General features: G+C 41.6%; 1 protein-coding gene across 2 annotated transcripts in view; it reads left to right on the plus strand.

Moving 5' to 3' along the window:
- Positions 1-19,382, plus strand: part of themis2 (thymocyte selection associated family member 2) — a 104,887-nt gene that overhangs the window by 56,006 nt on the left and 29,499 nt on the right. For both annotated transcript variants that reach the window (XM_041213740.1, XM_041213741.1), the window contains exon 4: positions 10,358-11,457. In XM_041213740.1, the coding sequence (XP_041069674.1) occupies positions 10,358-11,457 (1,100 nt within the window). The remainder of the gene's footprint in view (positions 1-10,357; positions 11,458-19,382) is intronic.

The following is a 19,382-nucleotide window of genomic DNA, read 5'->3' on the forward strand; positions in this document are numbered from 1 at the left end:
GAAAACTTGAATTGGAGGCAAACAAAAAGGCAAAAAAATCAGAAATGAGAAAACAAACCAGATGCAACAGAAAAAGAAAGGGGGTATGCAGAAAGGCAGGAAAAAGAAAGCAAGCTGGAACAGGAATTTTAGGTAAGAGAAAAGGACGAAGAAAGAGGCAAGGGAAAGAGAGAAGGAACAAGAAAGGGAATACCAGCTTAAAAGGCTGGAAGTTTAAAAAGAGATCTCAGGGTCGTGGAAAGTCCTACTGATGAAAAAGCCTTTAACCTAAAACCCAGATGGGGAGATGTTTAAATTTGTACAAGCTCTTCCAAAGTTTGAGGACAGGGATGTTGAAGCATTCTTTATTTCATTTGAGAAGATAGCTAAACAGATGAAATGGCCACAGAAAACTGGACATTGTTGTTGGGTAGAACACATGAGGTTTATGCTTCACTGTCAGAAGAAATGTTGGTGAACTATGATGTGGTTAAAAAAAGGCTATTTTGAGAGCATATGAGTTGGTTCCTGAGGCATATAGGCAGAAATTTAAGAATATGAGAAAACAGTCTGGGCAAACTTATATTAAGCTTGAGAGAGTAAAACAAAGTAATTTTGACTGGTGGATATGGGCATTAAAGATAGAGACAGCATATGCAGCTCTTAGAAAAGTAATTCTTTTGGAAGAATTTAAAGATTCAATTGCTTTGGCAATGAGAACTCATGTGGAGGAACCAAGGGTTGAAATGGTAAGAAAAGCAGTAGAGATAGCTGATGATTGAGTTAGTTCATAGAGCTAAACCTTTTTTCCATCACCCTTTTAAATCAGAAAAAGATAGAAAGTGGGAAGGTGAAAGTAAGGTGGGTAGTCAGGGAAGAGAAGAAGTAGCTGGAAATTCCCAGCAAGTTTTTTCTCAGAATAAAAAGGAAGGTGTTGAGGGTAGAAGTGACACTCAAAAATTGAGGTGTTTTCATTGTATAAAGTTGACACACAAAGTCAATGTGTTGGAAATTGCAGGGAAAATCTGTTGGGATTATTTGGGATACAGAAAGGTTCTGGAAGTAAAAGTACTGGGAGGTTCTGAGGTTCAAGCACAGGAAAGACCAATAGTTTGTGTACAGGTAAAACAGGAAGAATCAGTGATAGGTAAAAAAGTGGGAATGTGTTCACAATTTACCCAAGAGAATCCTGAGAAGCAGGTTGCAGAAATGTTTAAAGATTTTGTATGTGAAAGGAAAGTCTTTCCATGTGTACAGATGCAGTAGGTAAAGATGTTAAAATTTTAAGAGACACAGGGGCTAGTCAATCCTTAATGTTGTGGGATAGGGACATTTGTTGTTCGGAGGGAGTATTGCAGGAACAGGTGATAATAAGTGGGGTTCATGGAGATGCTAAACCTATTCCATTGTGGAAGGTAAATTTAAATAGTAAATGGAAAATAGGTGAGGTGATTGTCAGAGTAATGAAAATCTTGCCCTTGCAGGGGTTCAATTTATTTTGGGTCATGATATGGCTGGGTCTCAGATGTGGGTGATGCCTATGGTGGTTCAGCAGCCTGTAGAAGTGTTTTCAACAGAAGTATTGCAGAGAGAGCATCCTGGATTGTTTCCAGATTGTGTGATAACGATGTCACAGGCTCATAAGTTGAAATAAGGAGGACAGGAAGTTCAAAGGCAGAGAGCAGGTGTGGATTTCCCTGTGCCTCCAACAAAATGAGAAGTGTTGAGGTTTCTCGGCCTGACTGGGTTTACCAGAAATTTGTACCAAATTTTAGCAGTGTGGTTGCTCCATTGACTGAACTATTAAAAAAAAAACAAGAAGTTTCAATGGACACAGGGGTGTCAGAAGGCATTTGACAGTTTGAAAACTGTATTAACTATGACTCCAGTTTTGGCAGTACCTAATTACGCCAAGCAATTTAAGTTGACCGTTGGCGCAAGTGATATAGGCATTGGGGCCGTATTGTTAAAGTAGACGACATTGGAATTGAGAAACCTATAGGGCATTTTTCACGGAAGTTGAATGTACAACAGGGAACATATTCAACGATCGAAAAGGAGACTTTGGGTTTGGTGCTGGCATTGCAGCATTTTGAAATTTACATTGCAAACAATACATCAGGAACATTTGTTTATAAGGGACGACAATCCTTTAAAGTTTCTGGGCAAATTTCAAAACAGAAGTGGAGTTTATTACTGCAACTATTTAATCTACAGGTTATACATGTCGGATTGTAGATGCATTGTCAAGAGTTTGAGGCTTAAAGGGAAAATTGGACATTTATAAACCTGGGACACTGAATTGGAATGATTTCTGTTGATACGAGGGATTTTTATATATATTATGTTAATGCATGCATCTGGTATTGTGTAAATATACATATAAGTACAGGAGGTGGTGTAAGATGGGTTAATAAAATGAAGCCATCTTTTTAAATTATGATGGTTCATTTATCAATAAGGAGGGGAATGTCAGGAAGATATAATAAATTTTCATAATGTTATTTGAATTTATTATAAAGTAGAATAATAGTGTGGTCTTTGTCTATGTGTGTGTGCGTGTGCATGTGAGAGAGAGTGAATTAGAGACAGTTGGTCTGAAGGCTTTGATGTAAGAAAAGAACCTTAAGGTTGGCGGGCAGGCAAAGAGCCCAGGCGGCCTTCGCATTTTTCATGGAACCTCATCCACGGGCGGGATGAGGTTTCATGAAGTGTTTAAAAATTGAATAAAATTTTTTTTTAAAAAGTCATGGACACGTCCCAGCTCATGTGACACTGTCACATGAGGGGACGTCTTCAAATTTTTTATTTCCTTTATTTATATGTTTAAAACTTAAACTAATCTCCCTGAGGCACCTCTGTGTTCTTTTGCACACATGCGTGAGAATCCTCCCCCTCCCACACAGGGAACGCTCAGTGCTCACAGGTATGCGTCATGCTGGGCGGGCCTTAATTGGCCTGCCCGCGTAAAATGGCAGCGTGGACCTGATTGTGGGCACCGATCAGGTTTGTGCCCACCCCCATACAACCGCCCCCCCCAACAGGGGGAAAATTTTTTCCCGTGAAACAATGGGAATTTACATTCAAAGATTAAAACATGTATAAAGGAGAGAAGGCTGTGTGCAAGGGAAGACATTCTAAGATCTAACAAGTGTGAAAAAGCCTCCAGCCTCTGTGCCCAAACTGCTGTCTGCAAGAATTGAAGTTAAGAAAACTCATTTTGAATTCGACTGTTCAGGGTATCGTGTTACTTTGCCTGGGTCTTTTAAAATCAATGTGTTTTTACTGTTGCATTAACAGAGGCATAACTGGGAGTGAGATTAATTAGAGGAGCTAGGAGTTATCATAGTAGTAATTTGTAGACTTATGTATGTGCTTAAAATTATTTCTTTTATTAATAAATGTTTAATTTAGTTTTGTAAAAACCCTCTAAGACTCAGTGAACTTATTACTATTGAACTCAAGCACGCGTTTTGAAATAAAAATACAAATAGCAAAACAGTTGTGGCAGTTGTTTCAAGTTCCCCTTTGGGATTTGAGCAGATTTGCATTTACCATTTGCTGTGCCATAACACCCTCAAAACTCTATAGAGATGCCATTGCCTTAGCAGCATAGCAAGGTTAATTGCCTGATCCCTTGTCAGCTATGACCATTCACCTGGGAGGCTGGAGACTTAGAGTTGCAAGTTGGTGCCCTTCACCAGCCATGTCCCTTGGAGGCATTCCACCTGCCTCCCTCCCTTCACCCGTCTCTGACTGCAGCTGATGGCAAATGGCACAGGAATGGCAGCTCTGCACCTTGCTGGGATCTCAATGTTATGAAACCCATGAGCCTGGAACAAACCTGCTGCAATGTACCCTTCACTATAGAACAACTGAGCATCTGACATCAAGTTGCCTCATAATTATTAAGGTGTTCCTTTAGTCAACCACATGTGTTGACTTTGAACTCCACCCATCTGAAAAGACCATCCTCCCACCTAGAGTGACTGACTGCGTGGTCAAGGTCAGTTTGGAAAAATGGTACCGTCACCTTTCAAACTTGCTCCACCGCCTTCTACCCTCACTCTGTCACCCACCAACTTCTGCCCATCACCAGAGACCTACCCTATATCACCATTCCTCTCCTCTCTGCCACCTTTGAACCTACCCAGCTAACCTAGGTCTATCATGATCCACCTCCACATGCCTTTCCTCTCATCAGAGATGACAACTGTTACTGTCCCCATGCCCACCTTGACCCTGCCCCCTCCCATTAGCCAACCCACCTGTTTTGTCCCACTCTGAGGCTCACCTGGTGAGATCTTCACCTACCAGACTCTCATCCTGGACCTGTCATCCTACCACATCCCACTTCCCCTGATTGTGACTGTTCCCTTCTATCACCAGTACCCTGAGTTAACTGTCAACACCACCGACCCTGCCCTCCAAAACACTCCCCTCCCACCTTCCCTGACACTATTCCCCCCCGCAACTTCCCCGGACATTATCGCCCCCCTTCCACAGATATAATCCCCTGCCTTTCCCAGACATTAACTCTCCCTTCCCCAGACACTCTCCACACTCCACCCACCCCACTCCACCGACGCCATTTCCCGGGCACTCTTCCCTGCCCTTTTCATTCCCCGGACATTATCCCCTCTTCCCCAGACATTTGCCCCCCTTTTCCTAGACACTCTCACCACTCTTCCCCGTAGGCCTGCCCTCCATGTCCAGCACAACACAAAAGTGCCATTGAAGCCCCAAAGGTTTTACAAGGGAGAGTTTCAAGGCTGATTCTCAATGCTAGAGGGTTGATTAGATATACTAAACTAGGATAGAGACATTAGGAGGAGATGCCTTATAAAAGTGTGTAACATAGTTAATGGTATAAGGAAAGTAAATAAGCTTCGGACCCATTAAAGAAGTATGGCAAGAAAGCATATTTTAGGATGGGAAATTTAGTATAGATGTCAGAAAGTGATTCTTTACTTATGAAGTAATCAACAGCTGGAGTTGGTTTCCAGGAAGACCAGGTCAACTATTTAAAGAAATAAAGGCATTTTCACAAACACTTTTGAATATAGAACAAGTTAATTTGTTTTTATTACAGTAACTGTAGGGCTTTGGTCCCTCCAATTTTCTCTCCTACTCTCCTCTGAAGGTACTGACTTATGCTAACAAAAATAAAAATACCTGGAGAATCTCAGCAGGTCTGGCAGCATCTGCAGAGAGGAACACAGTTAATGTTTTAAGTCCATATGACTCTTCAACAGAACTAAGTAAAAATAGGAAAAAATTAAAATCCAGCATCCGCAGTTTTTTGCTTTTATCTAAAGAAATAATGGGGTGTTTTCTTGGGGAAATGTGTTGATATTGTGGATGGATGAGGTCAAGTGCATTAAAGAGCCTTTTTATCTAAATCTGCCTTGCAAGAGGTATAAATGGAGAACGTAAGATAGGTACAGGCAAAGAAGGTAATTCAGGCACATCTCAGTTTGTTCATTCAGTAAGAACCTGGTCAAATATTCTATGTAACATATTGAGCTACTGGAAATAACAGAACAAGGAGTGGTAATGTTAGATGGATTTCTTGGAGTCTGTTTGATGAACTCCTATGGGTCAAGAAAACTGGTTGCAGGACATTTCCTTAAGAATTGAAATGGGTTGAATTGACTCGATGGCAAAGTGATTGTGAACGAATGGATCTCACAGTCCACACTATGCTTTCTTCTGTTTTGGGTTAGGGCACTAGCTTATCATTCTTTTAATCATTGCAAGTTTCTGCTGCAAAACCTTTTTAAGTGGCCGGTTACTCCTGTTATTTTAGCATTTCAGAAGTGTAATGAACACATCTTAATGCTAAAATCACTGCTATATTGGTGGCTAGTTACTTCAATACTTTCAATAGGTTTATTGTAGTTGGTTATGTTACTGGGCTTATAATCTATAGGTCGAGCCTAACAATTACCTATAAATTCAAATCCCATTAGGGCAGGTGGGGAACTCAAATTTAATTAAATAAAACCTAGAATAAAATGTTAGGATCAATAATGGTGGCCATGATAATATCGGGTTGCACTGAAAGCCCACCTAATTCATTAATGTCCTTCAGGGAAGGAAGCCTACTGTCCTTACCAGATTTGGTCTACATGTGATTCCAGTTGACTTTTAACTGTCCTCTGCCATTCAGTTGTGTTCAAGAAAGCAGTTCCCCATCATCACCTTCTCAAGGGCAATTAGGAATGGGGCAAGAAATATTGGCCTTGCTGGTGATGCTCACAATGTGTGAATGAATTGTAAAAATATACATTAATTACTTCCCATTAACTCTCTGTAAGAAGGCATTTTCACAAACACTTTTGAATATAGAACAAGTTAATTTGTTTTTATTACAGTAACTGTAGAGCTTTGGTCCCTCCAATTTTCTCTCCTACTCTCCTCTGAAGGTACTGACTTATGCTAAGATTCTTCCCAACAGGCACAAGGCTTTGAATGGTTAACGGACAAAGCAACAAAAATCGGGCAACAAATTGATTATTTTTGAATTTGTTTTAAGATATCAGCCTTGGTTCACTGTTAACACTCTCACTTCAGTCCAAGTTTGTGTTTTTGAACTCCAATCTGGATGATTCAAGCTGATAGTCTTGTCTGACATTTCAGTGCAGCACTGGTTGCTGAATTGTTGGAGGTGCTATTTTTCAGATGCAAACTCAGGCCCATGGAATTATTTGAAAAGCAGAAACGTTTTCACAGTGCACCAATGGCCAAAGTTTATTCCTTAATCATCATCCCTAAAGATCAGATAAATTGGACACTGCTATTTGTGATACTTTGCTGTACACAAATTGACTGCTGCGTTACATAATGTTATAACAACGATCTCACGTCAAAGTAATTCATTGGCTATAAATTATTCAATGGCATTACCATCGCTGAATCTCCCATCATCAACATGTTTGGGGTTAACATTGACCAGAATCTGAACTGGACCAGCCATATAAATACTGTAACTACAAAAGCAGGTCAGAGGCTGAAGGCAAGTAACTCACCTCTTGATTCCCAAAAAGTCTGTTCACCATCTGAAAAGAACATGTCAAGAGTGTGTTGAAGTACTTTCCACTTATTGGATGAGTGCAGTTCCAACAACACTTAAGAAGCTCAACACCATCCAGGACAAAGCAGCCCGCTTGATCAGCACTCCATCCACCACCTTCAATGTTCATTCCCTCCATCACTGGCAGCAGTGTGCACCATTGACATGATGCACTGCAGCAACTTGCCAAGGTCCATACGAACCTATGAATTAGGAGCAGGAGTATGCCCCTCAAGCCTGCTCCATCATTTAATAAGATCATGGCTGATCTAATTGTGGCTCAACTCCACATTCCTGCCTACCCCTGATAACCTTTGATTCCCTTGTTAGACAAGATCCATCTTCTTCTGCCTTTAAAATATTCAATGACCCAGCCTTCACTGCTGTCTGGGAAAGAAAAAGCGTTCCTTTGACAGCACCTTCTGAATCCATGACCTCTACCACCTTCTGAATCCATGACCTCTACCACTTAGAAGGACAAGACCAGCAGTTGCATGGGAACACCACCACCTGGAAGTGACCCTCCAAGCCACACCCAATCCTGACTTGGAACTATACGGCCATTCCTTCACTGTCCAAAATCCTGGAACTCCCTTCCTAACAGCACTGTGGGTGTACCTACACCACTTGGACTGCAGCAGTTTCAAGAGTGCCGTTCACCACCACCTTCTCAAGTGCAATTAAATATGGGCATCAAACGTTGACCTCGAGAGTGGTGCCCACATCCTAAGAATGAACTTTAAAAAATATTTTAGGTTATCCTGAGGATGTGAAAGGCATGATATAAATGCATGCTCTTTTCTTCATTTGGATGATATTATAAAAAGAAACAATGCCTAATCTAAATCAATACGGATGATCTAATTGTGGAACTAAATTGAGAATAATAGATTCTTACAATTATGGAAAGTATATTTTCTCATTTGATTATTTTATGCTGCATTTAAAGTTCATTGCTTTCTCGTTTTAACAGGAAAAGAGAAAAAAGGGTTTGCACATTGTTTTCCCTCCTCAATATTTTTCAGAATGTATCAGGATAGTTTTTAGTTTGTTTTGCTCTTAGGCTACTCAGCTTGTTATAACTCAATGCATACAATGAGGCTTCCCATTTGATTTATCATTCACCCTCTGGGCAGCACCTTTGAAGTAGATAGGCAGGATTTCAACATCACTGCATGTCCTTGCTGTTTGTCACTCTCGGAGGATAAAGATTATGCACATTCACATACACCAGCTTCCACTCCAGTCAGTCAATCAGGTGTCCTACTTACACAGTGGCAAAGGAACATAGGAATAGCACCTTCTAAACACTGAACTCTACCACCTAGAAGGACGAGGGCAGCAGATGCATGGGAACACTCCATTTAAAGATGGTGGTGCAGTGGTCATGTCACTGGGCTAGTCATCCAAAGGCCTAGGTTAATGCTCTGGGGACATGGGTTCAAATGGGATAGAGTTAATAAATATAGAATATAAAGTTAATCGCAGTAATGGTAAACATGACAACTATCATCGATTGTTGTAAAAACCCATCTGGTTCACTAATGTCCTTTAGGGAAGGAAATCTGCCATCCTTACCTGGTCTGACCTACATGTGACGCCAGACCCACAGCAATGTGGTTGACTCTTAACTGCCCTCTGAAATGGCCTAGCAAGCCACTCAGTTCAAGGGCAATTAGCGATGGGCAACAAATGCTGGCCTTGCCAGCAACGTACACATCCCACGAAAGGAGTAAAAAATCACCACCACCTCCAAGTCACACATTATCCTGGCTTGTAACTATATCCAGTAAGCCATTCAATCCCTTGTCGTTTGTTCCACCATTCAATTAGATCAGGGCTGATCATTATCTTAAACACATCTTTTGTTCCATAACCCTTCTGTAATGAGAACCAGAGTTGCAACATGAAGAAACATTGGGCTGCATATTGTGGGATTGGGGTATGGTGCGAATGGCTCGCCTCCTTGGAAGCAAAGTTGGCAGAAAGCCAACATGCTCCACGCCACCCTGCAGCCATAATGCGGTGGGGGGGGGGGGCTAAAGTGCCTGCCAGTAGGACTTCTGCCCCTCATTGGGGAGGAAGTCCCACTCTCTGGAGCTGCCAGCAGTCCCGGCAGCACCAAGGTGTCATTAGTGGGTGTTGCTGGGACTGCATCAAGACCCAAGGAGAAGGACAATGGGCCCCAGAGTTCAGGCAGCTTAAGAAGAGGGGCATGGGGTTAGGGGTTGGTGTCTTTTGAAGAATAGGTGGGTAGGAAGAAAGGGGGTGGTACTATCTTAGGGGGTGGGCTGCTCTCACAATGAGCAAAGGACAGCCCCAGAAGATAGTATCCCCCCACTTCCATCCCGCCCATTTAAAAACATTTTAACAAAACGGCCTGCCCACTCCTGCTCATTAACTAGCTCAATTGGCTCTTGATTATTTATTTTAATATGGTGGGCAGGCTGTAGATTTTGGCACCTACCCACCTTCTATGCATGGGGGTGAGCTCAGGGGTGGGCAGGAAGATGGTGGGGTCAGCACCTGCCCTATTTTATGTGCCCCCTCCCACTGAAAACACTCCCGGCTGGGGGGCACAAAAAATCCAGCCCATTGTTTTACACACCAAAGTTGTTGCAATCTGGAATGCGCTACCTGAAAGGGCGGTGGAAGCAGATTCAATAGTAGCTTTCAAAAGAAAACTGAATAAATACTTGAAGGGCAAAAAATCTACAAGGCTATGGGCTAAGTACAGGGGAAGTGGATAGCTCTTTCAAAGAGCCAGCACAAGCACAATGGACCAAATGGCCTCCTTCTGTGCATTCCATAATTCTATTACTCTAGTGCCATTGCCTAACAGAAGTTTTTACATTATAACTTTACAACAGATAACTTTTAGAGTAATACAAAATCAAAATACTGTAAATGCTGGAAACCTGAAATTAAATGCTGGAAATATTCAGCAGGGCAGGCAGCATCTGTGGAGAGAGAAACTGAGTTAACGTTTCAGGTTGATGACCTTTCATCTGAACTGAAAAATGTTAGCGATGTAACTGATTTTAAACAAATACAGAGGGAGGGAAAGGAGGAGGGATGAGAAGGAGAGAACAAAAGGGAAGATCTGTGATAAGGCAGAAACAGGTTGATTAAATGACAAAAAGGATCATGGTGCAAGGCAAAAGGAGATGATAACTGGGCATTTTTTCAGAGATTATTTGATAGAAAACGTTTCATGTTGTGAATAATGCTAGAGACATTTGACGTTTTATGCATAACATCTGGAAGCAGGCTTATTAAAATAGCTATCAAATTTTCCTGCAGACAGAAAAGAGGCAGTGAAAATACCCTCAACTCTGGAGGTTGACGTGAGGGATATAACGAAGGAACAGAAAGACATGACATTCATCCAACCATTGTCACTGTCTGATATTGTAAACCAGCCGCATGAGAAATTTCCAATGTTGGTCAAAATCCTGGATGCCCCAGAACAGCAGCCCCCCTTTAAGAGTGAGTGGTTTCACTCACTGAGGAAGGGCAGAGTTCTGAAAATTCACAAGAAGCAGTTGTTGAAGAAAGTCCTCGCCACATCCATGCTTAACAAGGTCAGCCGGCATTTCTTAATTTGCACAACCTACAAGGGAACTTTCAAAAGGCGGCCAAGGGAGTTCGCGACTGTGTTTGATCTCTGCAACGCCATCAGCCCAGAGGACCCTTTGAATGTTGTGGTTACAAAAGACTGCATGTGGAATGAAGATGGGTTGTCTTCTCTATGCGTGGGTGACCGCATAGTCACCATGTTTAGGACTACTATGCAAATGACCATTGATGGCGTACTTCAAAATACTGATGTGCTCATGTGCAGCAAGAGCCCAGAAAGTGAAGATGAGGATGAGGAAGAGGATGACTATGTGATGCTTCCTTTGTACCTGGAGGGACGATTTGTAGAAGAAGTCCATGACACCAAGAGATACAAAATCTTGGAAATATGTGATAAGTTCAAACTCCCTTTTCAAGTGAAAACCACATCAAGAGATCCTTCTTTACCAAACGATATTTTAACATCCTTCCCAGCAATCAAGCTGGAGGAGATAATCGAGGTGCCCAATTTGGTTGTCAGTTTCCTAGAGGGCCCTTCTGAGTGCTTCTCAATCCCAGTTGACTGGATGACCATGAGTGTCTGCCACCTGGAAGGTTGTCCCACAGAAGACCATAGCCTTAAAAATGCAGCCTCGGTGGAAGAGTTGACTGATTTCATGTACTATGATCTGCGGAAATTGTCTACTGCAACTCTGTGTCCTCCACCACGACCACCCAAAAGACAAAGCATATCTATTCTCTCACCAGACCCTACCCCAGTTGGACCCCTTTGTCGCTCTCCTTTTCCAGATTCTGAAAAGCAACAACCACCTTTACCCCCTAAGGTAAGAATTATCTGATGTCTTGAAAAGTATAATGTTCAGTTTTGGGCACTGCACCTCAGGAAGGATATCTTGGTCTTTGAAATAAGTGCAGTACAGATTCACTAGAAAGATACCAGAACTAAAAGGGTGTAATTATGAGGAGTGCTTTCCTAGACTAGAGTTTCATTCCCTGGAGATCTTTACTCACTTTAGATTTATTCAGAGTGAAACATTATAAGTATATATCTCTTAACTCAGCCACGGCACATTGTCAGTAGGTGGCTCTTTATATGTGCTCAAGTAACAATCCAATCAATGCCCTCAATTGACATACAATTAACAGTTGCAAAATATTGTCTAGCACAACTATATTTACCCCATTCTCAATTTTTTTTCCTTTGTTTCTGTTCATCTTTCTTCTTTCACTTATGTTTCACTATCTTCTTCGCCTCTCTTTTTGTCTCACCGTGCCTTCTTTCTTAACTCTCTTGCTCACTTCTTTTCCTCCTTCCTTTCATAGTCCACTGTTTCTACCTCTTTCTGCAACACTTTTTACCCTTCCTTCTGCAACATTTGTACTGCCATGGGAATATTGTGGAGATCAGAGAGAGAGAGAGAAAAAGAGAGAGTGTGCTGAGGGGCACAGGAGCAAACTGGTAGACAAAGGACACAGATATATATAGCCAGAAAAGTGTTGAAACAAAGAAATTGGTGTTGAAGACTTAAAACAATTGGTGGGGGTGAGGAGGGGAATGCTTGTGTTATTACAACCTGAGAGAATGGATTTGACATGACTTGAGTGCCTAGTCTTCCTAACTCTCGTTGGACAGATCTCGACTCCCGCTAGTAGAGATTGGCCCATTCAGTAAGATTCTGATTAAAGGTCCCTCAACTCTACCCCACCAATGTGCCTTACTTTCATTCTCAAAAGAGCTTGCTTGTTGCACCTTCTTAAAGTTCCATTTCTCTCCCTACCTCCCATGGCCAGAGTGTCATTGAAAATTTAACATAACTCAGGCAAATACTTGGATTCATCCTTGCTTTCAACTCCTCCCAGGGCCTCATCCCTCCCTACCTCTGTAAACTCCTCTAGCCCCACAACCCTCTGAGACATCTGCGCTCATCCAAATCTGGCCTCTTGAGAATTTCTGATTTTATTTTCTTCAATATTGAGGGTCATGCTTTCAGCTCCATAAACTTTGGAATTCCCTCCCTATACCGCTCTGCCTCTCCACGTCTTCCTCTTCCTTTAAGACATGCCTTAGAACCAAACTCTTTACCAAACATTCGGCAAACTTCTGAAAGATCCCTCAAGTGTCTTTGTATCTAATTTTGCTGTATAACACTCTTGTGAAGGGCATTGGAATGTTTTATTATATTAAATGTGCTATATAAATATATGTTATTGTCGTTGCTGTTGTTGTTGTTACCCATTGTCTATTCTGTGGATCATAGATTAATGCCAAAATAAGTGGTCACTACAATATAATAGAAATTAGAGGAAACAATATTGATTCTGAAAAATGATTAGAAATTCTGCAGACACTTTGAGTTGGCTTTTCACTATGGAGGCAAACAGCTCGAATCGACATTTTCCTACTTGGCTGAGCTGCTTGTTTATGAAGGGCCCCAGTTACACACAAACCTGGCTCTAGGGAGGCAGGGGTGGGAGGATGTTAGGTTCACCGACCCCAGACGCAGATCATAGGTGACCATGGAGGTGAGCAACTGCCAAGGGCCTGGTTAGAAGGCCCCCTTTGGTTCTCTGACACATTGCCCTAGTTGCATTAAAAGCGGTTAGGCCCTCTAGCCCTCACACACACCCACTCCCCATGCTACCTCCATGCCTATTCACCCAGGATGCATTATTTTCAGAACCAATGAGCCATATAATACGACTATCAAGAATATTGTGGATAAAGGGAGAGAGAAAAAAAAAGGGGAACAAGAACACCCATTCAGAAATCTGCTTCGAAAAAAACTGCTGTTCCTACAACCCTATAAAGTGTCAAACAGAGTTATTGTGGGATTAGTAACAGAAGCTTTAATCACTTCACACCTCAAACTTGTCCAAAAAAAATACAGGCATTGACAAAAGAGATCACAGAAAGAATAACTAATTATAACCTTGCATAGATATCAATCAAGCAAAGTAAACACTCCATTTCAGTCTGTCCAAACAGATACCTGCAGTTAGGAGACTTGGAGCTCAGTCAAACATTCATAATTAGCCCTGACTGACAACCAGATGTCCGGCCATCTTTCTCTGCTAATACAGTTCCCAGGTGGGTTCATTATGACTCGACCTAAACACTTGATTCACACACACAATTCACATACGCAATTAACACAATAGATTCACACGCTTGCCTCACACATTTTATTTGCATACTCAATTTGCACAATCGATTTGTGCACTTGATCCGCATGCTCAATTCACATACTCAGCCCACACATGACACAAGCACTCGACTCAAATGCTTGATTTGCACGCTTTTGATACAAACACTCAATTCTCACGTCCAATTCACCAGCCATTGAAAGCATTTGAAATGAAAATCAGATGGGCTCTATAAAGTGTGGCCCATCAGTTCCACGTGATCATCACCCTGGAGCAATGGCAACAATTTTTCCTATTATGCCTAGAAATGCTGCTGTGATAACATCATGCTGTAATATTGCAATGTACTCATTTTCAGGTGATTATTGCATGATCGGTCACTCAAGTAACTTGTGAATAAATTAGGCATTTTATTTAGGTCACCTGCAGTCTCAGATGGCACGATGGAGCCCTCACTCCTGTTCTGTGGTGATCCAGCTTTCTCATGGGTGGAAGATGTAGGATCTGATTAACTTCAGTCAAGTTAACCAAAAAGCATGTGGATATTTAACTTTTTGAACATGATAGAGCTACCTCATTACTGTTAAATATTTTTGAACCATAGTTGTGGACAATGAGGAAATAGGGCTTGTAGTTCAATAACAGTAAAAGTATCCATCACTATTAATCATTTTTCCATCTATTTTTGATTACCACAAATGCCATGTTCATTATGTTGTAAAGGTTTGAATCAGAACATTAATATTTTAATGGGAACGGCTTTGCTTCAATCACATATGAAATCTGAGACACCTTGTTAAGATTTGTGACACGTACACAGAGATCTGCCAAACCGGTTAGCTCGGCAGTGAAACTTAATAAAATCTAAAGAAGGTCACCACCCTGGGGCAATAAAACGTGTTCTTACATAGTTGGAGCAGCAGAGCAGCAACTTTCGTCTGCAGCCGGTTAGGAGTGCAACCCCATTTTGCAAACCCAGGTCAGGCGTGTCAGAGTGCTAGCACTTCCTTGACACCAGATGTCTGAAACAGAAAACATTTAATTTCCCAGCCCCAACACCTTTAACTTGAGGAGCTCATCATTTACACTACAAAAACATATCCCGGAGAAGAGAAAAGAAACCTGAAGTTGCATAGGCTTCAGAGAGGAGCTAGATTAACACCTGAGACCAAACCAATCATCACAGGGTTTGTAAATATTTTGTTGGAAAATTTATATCCAAATTTACCCATGGACTTGATCTTTTGAACACTTGATTGACGTCTCCCATAACTGCTTACTGTAGGCTTCCAAGCTAGAGTCACTGGGCCCCGAGAAATTTGCAAGGTGACCCTGAATCCACCTGTTATCAGATTCCTGTGTTCTTAGATTTATAAAAAAAACTTGCATTTATATACCGCCTTTCTCACCAGATATCCCAAAGTGCTTTACATCCAATTAAATACTTTTGAAATGTATTCATCTTGTAATGTAGGAAATGCGACAGCTATTTTGTGCAACAAACTCCCAGACAGCAAAGTGATAATGGCCAGATGATCTGATTTTGTGAAGTTGATTGAGGGGTAAATATTGTCCAGGATACAGAGTATAGCTCCCCCTCTCTTCTTTGAAAGAGTGCCAAAGGATCATTTGTGGCCAGCACCCGAGAAGGCAGATGAGACCTCAGGTTAACATCGCTTCCAAAAGCCAGCATCTCTGACAGTGAAGTACACCCTCAGCACTGCACTGGAGTGTTTTGTGCTCAGGTCCCAGAGTGGGGCTTGAACTCAGAATCTTCTGACTCAGTGAGCAGAATGCTACCAATTGAACCACAGTTGGCACATATGCTTATATCTTGTGTCACTGACCCTTGTATTAGCTTCCTTTGGGTAGCTGAAATTATCTTTCAGAATTTAGGATGGGGAAGCCCTCAGGTGTGTGTTAGGATTTCCAGAAGGCTCCCTGTGTGAACAACTATTCCTGTGTCACAGTCCTGCAATGCTTGTTGGTGTTGTTGCCAAGGGCAGTTGCTTAGAAAGCTCATGAGCTCCCCAGCTCTTTATGTGTTAGAACTGCAGCTGTGTTGAATGCAGAATTACATAGAATTAACAGCACCAAAACAGGCCATTCAGCCCAACTGGTCTTTGCTATTATTTATGCTCCAAACATACCTCATCATCTCACCCCATCAGCATATCATTCTTTCTCCCTCATGTAGCTATCTAGCTTCCCCTTAAAGGCATCTCTGCTATTTGCTTTCATTATGCATGTGGCAGCGGGTTCCACATTCTTAGCGCTCTCTGAAAACAGATGCTTCTCCTGAATGCTTTATTGGAATTATTCATGACATATATACATATATATATATATATATATATATATAGATAGAATGGTTATAGCACAGAAGGAGGCCATTTGGCCTGTCATGTCTGTGCTGGCCCAAAGGAGTAATTTACCTAGTGCCACTCCCCTGCCTTTTCCCCATAGACCTTCAAATTTTTTCCTTTTTGAATAATGATCCAATTCCCTTTTGAAAGCCTCAATTGAACCTGCCTCAACCACTCTCAGGAAGGGCATTCCAGATCCTAACCACTTACTGTGTGAAAAAGTATTCTCTCATTCCATTGCTTCTTGCGCCAAGTACCTTAAATCTGTGCCCTCTGTTTCTTAGGAACAATGGAGCAGGAGTAGGAATAGGCAATTCGGCCCATCGAGCCTGCTCCACCATTCAATTAGATCATGGCTGATCATCAACCTCAACACCACTTTCCTATGCTTAATCCATATCCTTTAATATCATTAGTATCCAGAAATCTATCAATTTCTGTCTTGAATATGCTCAATGACTGAGCTTCCACAATCCTCTGGGGTAGAGAATTCCAAAGATTCATCACCCGCTCAGTGAAGAAAATGGCCTGCCTCTTATTCTGAGTCTGTGCCCCTGGTTCTAGACTCACCAGCCAGGGGAAACATCCTATCCACATCTACCCTGTTGAACCCTGTAAGAATTTTGTAAGTTTCAATGAGATCACCTCTCATTCTTCGAAACTCTAAAGAATATAGACCCAGTCTACTCAGCCTCTCCTCATAAAACAATCCTGCCATCCCAGGGATAAGCCTGGTGAACCTCTGTTGCACTCCCTCCACGGCAAGTATATCCTTCCGTAGACATGGAGACCAAAACTGTAATTCATGAATAATAATATAATTTATGCTTTGACATAGGAGAAAACAACACCCATGGGCTAAGAAATTTGCTGGGGCTTTTGCTCCTGGACACCACCTGTGGTTTAACATACAGCTGTAGTCAACCAGGCAGCTGCTGTGACAGTGAATTAAATGAATCTATTAGTGGACAGGATGCATTGTGGCTGTGATACCTTCACATTTCAATAGCTCAATCGTTCCCACTGTCTAGTCCTATACATGAAAAGTGGCTAATTAGACAACATGCCACCTGGCTAGGGGCCCCCGACTATGAATAACAAATTCAACGATTCCTTCAGCATTCTTAACAACTTTAATGACTTTGTTAATGGCCTTAATGGGCCTTTGACAGTTCAGCGGGCACGCAGCAAACGCGGCTGCGCTCCCGCCGAACTGACAATCTAAAAGACGCGCGGTAATATCGGGATGCCCACCCAACGTCACTGCACATCATTTTACACGTTGGCGGGCAGGCCCCGCCCCCGCTCACCGACAGGAAAATTCTTCCCATTATATGCTATCTGCCACCTTCTTGTCCACTCACTTAACCTATCTGTAACCCTTTGTAGACTCTGTGTCTTCCTCACAGCTTACTTTCCCACATAACTTTGTGATAGCAGCAAACTTGGGCTTCATCCAAGTCATTAATATAGATTGTAAAAGCAGAAACCCCAATGCCAATTTTTGCCACTAGTAAAAGCCTGCCAACCTGAAAATGACCTGTTTATTCCTATTCTGTTTTCTGGACCTTCAACCAATCCTCTATCCACGTTGATATATTACCACCAAATCCATGAGCCGTTACTTTTTCAATAACTTTTCATGTGGCACCATATCAAATGCCTTCTGAAAATCCGAATATACTACATCCACTGATGATCTGAAATCTTCTTTTACATGATGAATATAATACAAATGTAAGGTGTTTATCAGTTATTCAGAACTGAATTGTACTTTGGGGAGCGTACAAAGTAAATGTTAAATTACAACTGATTGTGGCTGGCAATCATGATCACCTTCCCACCAGTTGCTTTTTAAAAAGAAAATCATCAATCTTCTCCCCTCTTGCTCTTTGATCTTAGGCTTTGATCTATAGGCCATCCCAATTAAACAACGGTTCCACTCTTTTGAGCCTAAATATGAAATTAATATAAAGCTAGTCAGTCATGGCTTTCTTTTCTCATTCATAGGACATGGGCATCTCTGGCAAGGCTAGCATTTATTGCCCATTCCTAATTGCCCTCGAAGTGGTGGTGATGGGCCACTTTCTTGAACACTACTGAGTGGTTTGCTAGGCTACTTTAGAAAAAGTCAGCCACATTGCTGTGGGTCTAGAGTCACTTACAGGCCAGATCAAGTAAAGACAGCAGATTTCTTTCCCTAAAGGACATTAGTGAGCCGGGTGGATTTTTATGACAATCCAATAGTTTCACGGCCCCCATTACTGTTACTAGGTTGTTATTCAAGATTTATTTAATTAACTGAATTTAAATTTTCCAGCTACCATAATGGGATTTTGATCCTATCCTGACCACATGTTCACAAATGTACCACACACCAGGGGGTCATTGGATAGTGATCAGGGATGGTATATTGTTAAACAAGATATCGCTGCATAGCCTTTACAAAGTCAATCCTTGCATTACAGTAGAAGACACTGATTTATATTTCTTTGCCAAATACATAACTTGCCATGTCAGGGAGGCAATGATATTAGAGGTTAATACACCCGTGTGGCACAGCAGTTCCGGTTAAATCTGGATTGCGAGGGATAGAATGTCAAAAGAACTCCTAAACCTAGTGTGGAAGGAACTGCTCTGAGCAAAGGTTGCCATAGTAACTGCTACTGAATAGAAAAGCATGACAAAATCAAAGTCATAAATCATCACATAATTCATACTCTTTGCCACTCATCAAACTCCAACTTAAAAAATCACAGGCTTATCACATTCATTATACTTACAAGGCCCATTATCTCCTCAATGTGTGATCAATCTCAAACCTTTTGTCAACTGCATTGGGCAAATGTCACAGTCTAACTATCAGGGACAGAGGACTGGCCATGCACTAATGCTTTCAATTAGCTCACTAAAACATTGACAGCAGGGAAATATCATTTGGGTTTACGGACTGACAGGTTCAATCAATGTAGTCTACATCAGGTTTGGTAAAGTTCGTGACAGTTGTTTAATTTTATTGGTCTTCCATATACCTATGCCAGCTCTGAACTTGTTAACATTTTACCAATTTTGTCAGAGAATTCTTGGAGAATTAAGAGGAGTCGGCCCAGGTGGACACCTTTAGATAAAAATCTAGGCTCACATTAATGGAAGGAAAAGATCAGGGACCCTGAAATATCTCAACACCAGCAATTTGCATTTTTATGGCATCTTTAGCAGACAAAAAAAAACAAAGCACT

The sequence above is a fragment of the Carcharodon carcharias genome, chromosome 19 (genome assembly GCF_017639515.1).
Source record: "Carcharodon carcharias isolate sCarCar2 chromosome 19, sCarCar2.pri, whole genome shotgun sequence".
Taxonomy (NCBI): domain Eukaryota; kingdom Metazoa; phylum Chordata; class Chondrichthyes; order Lamniformes; family Lamnidae; genus Carcharodon; species Carcharodon carcharias.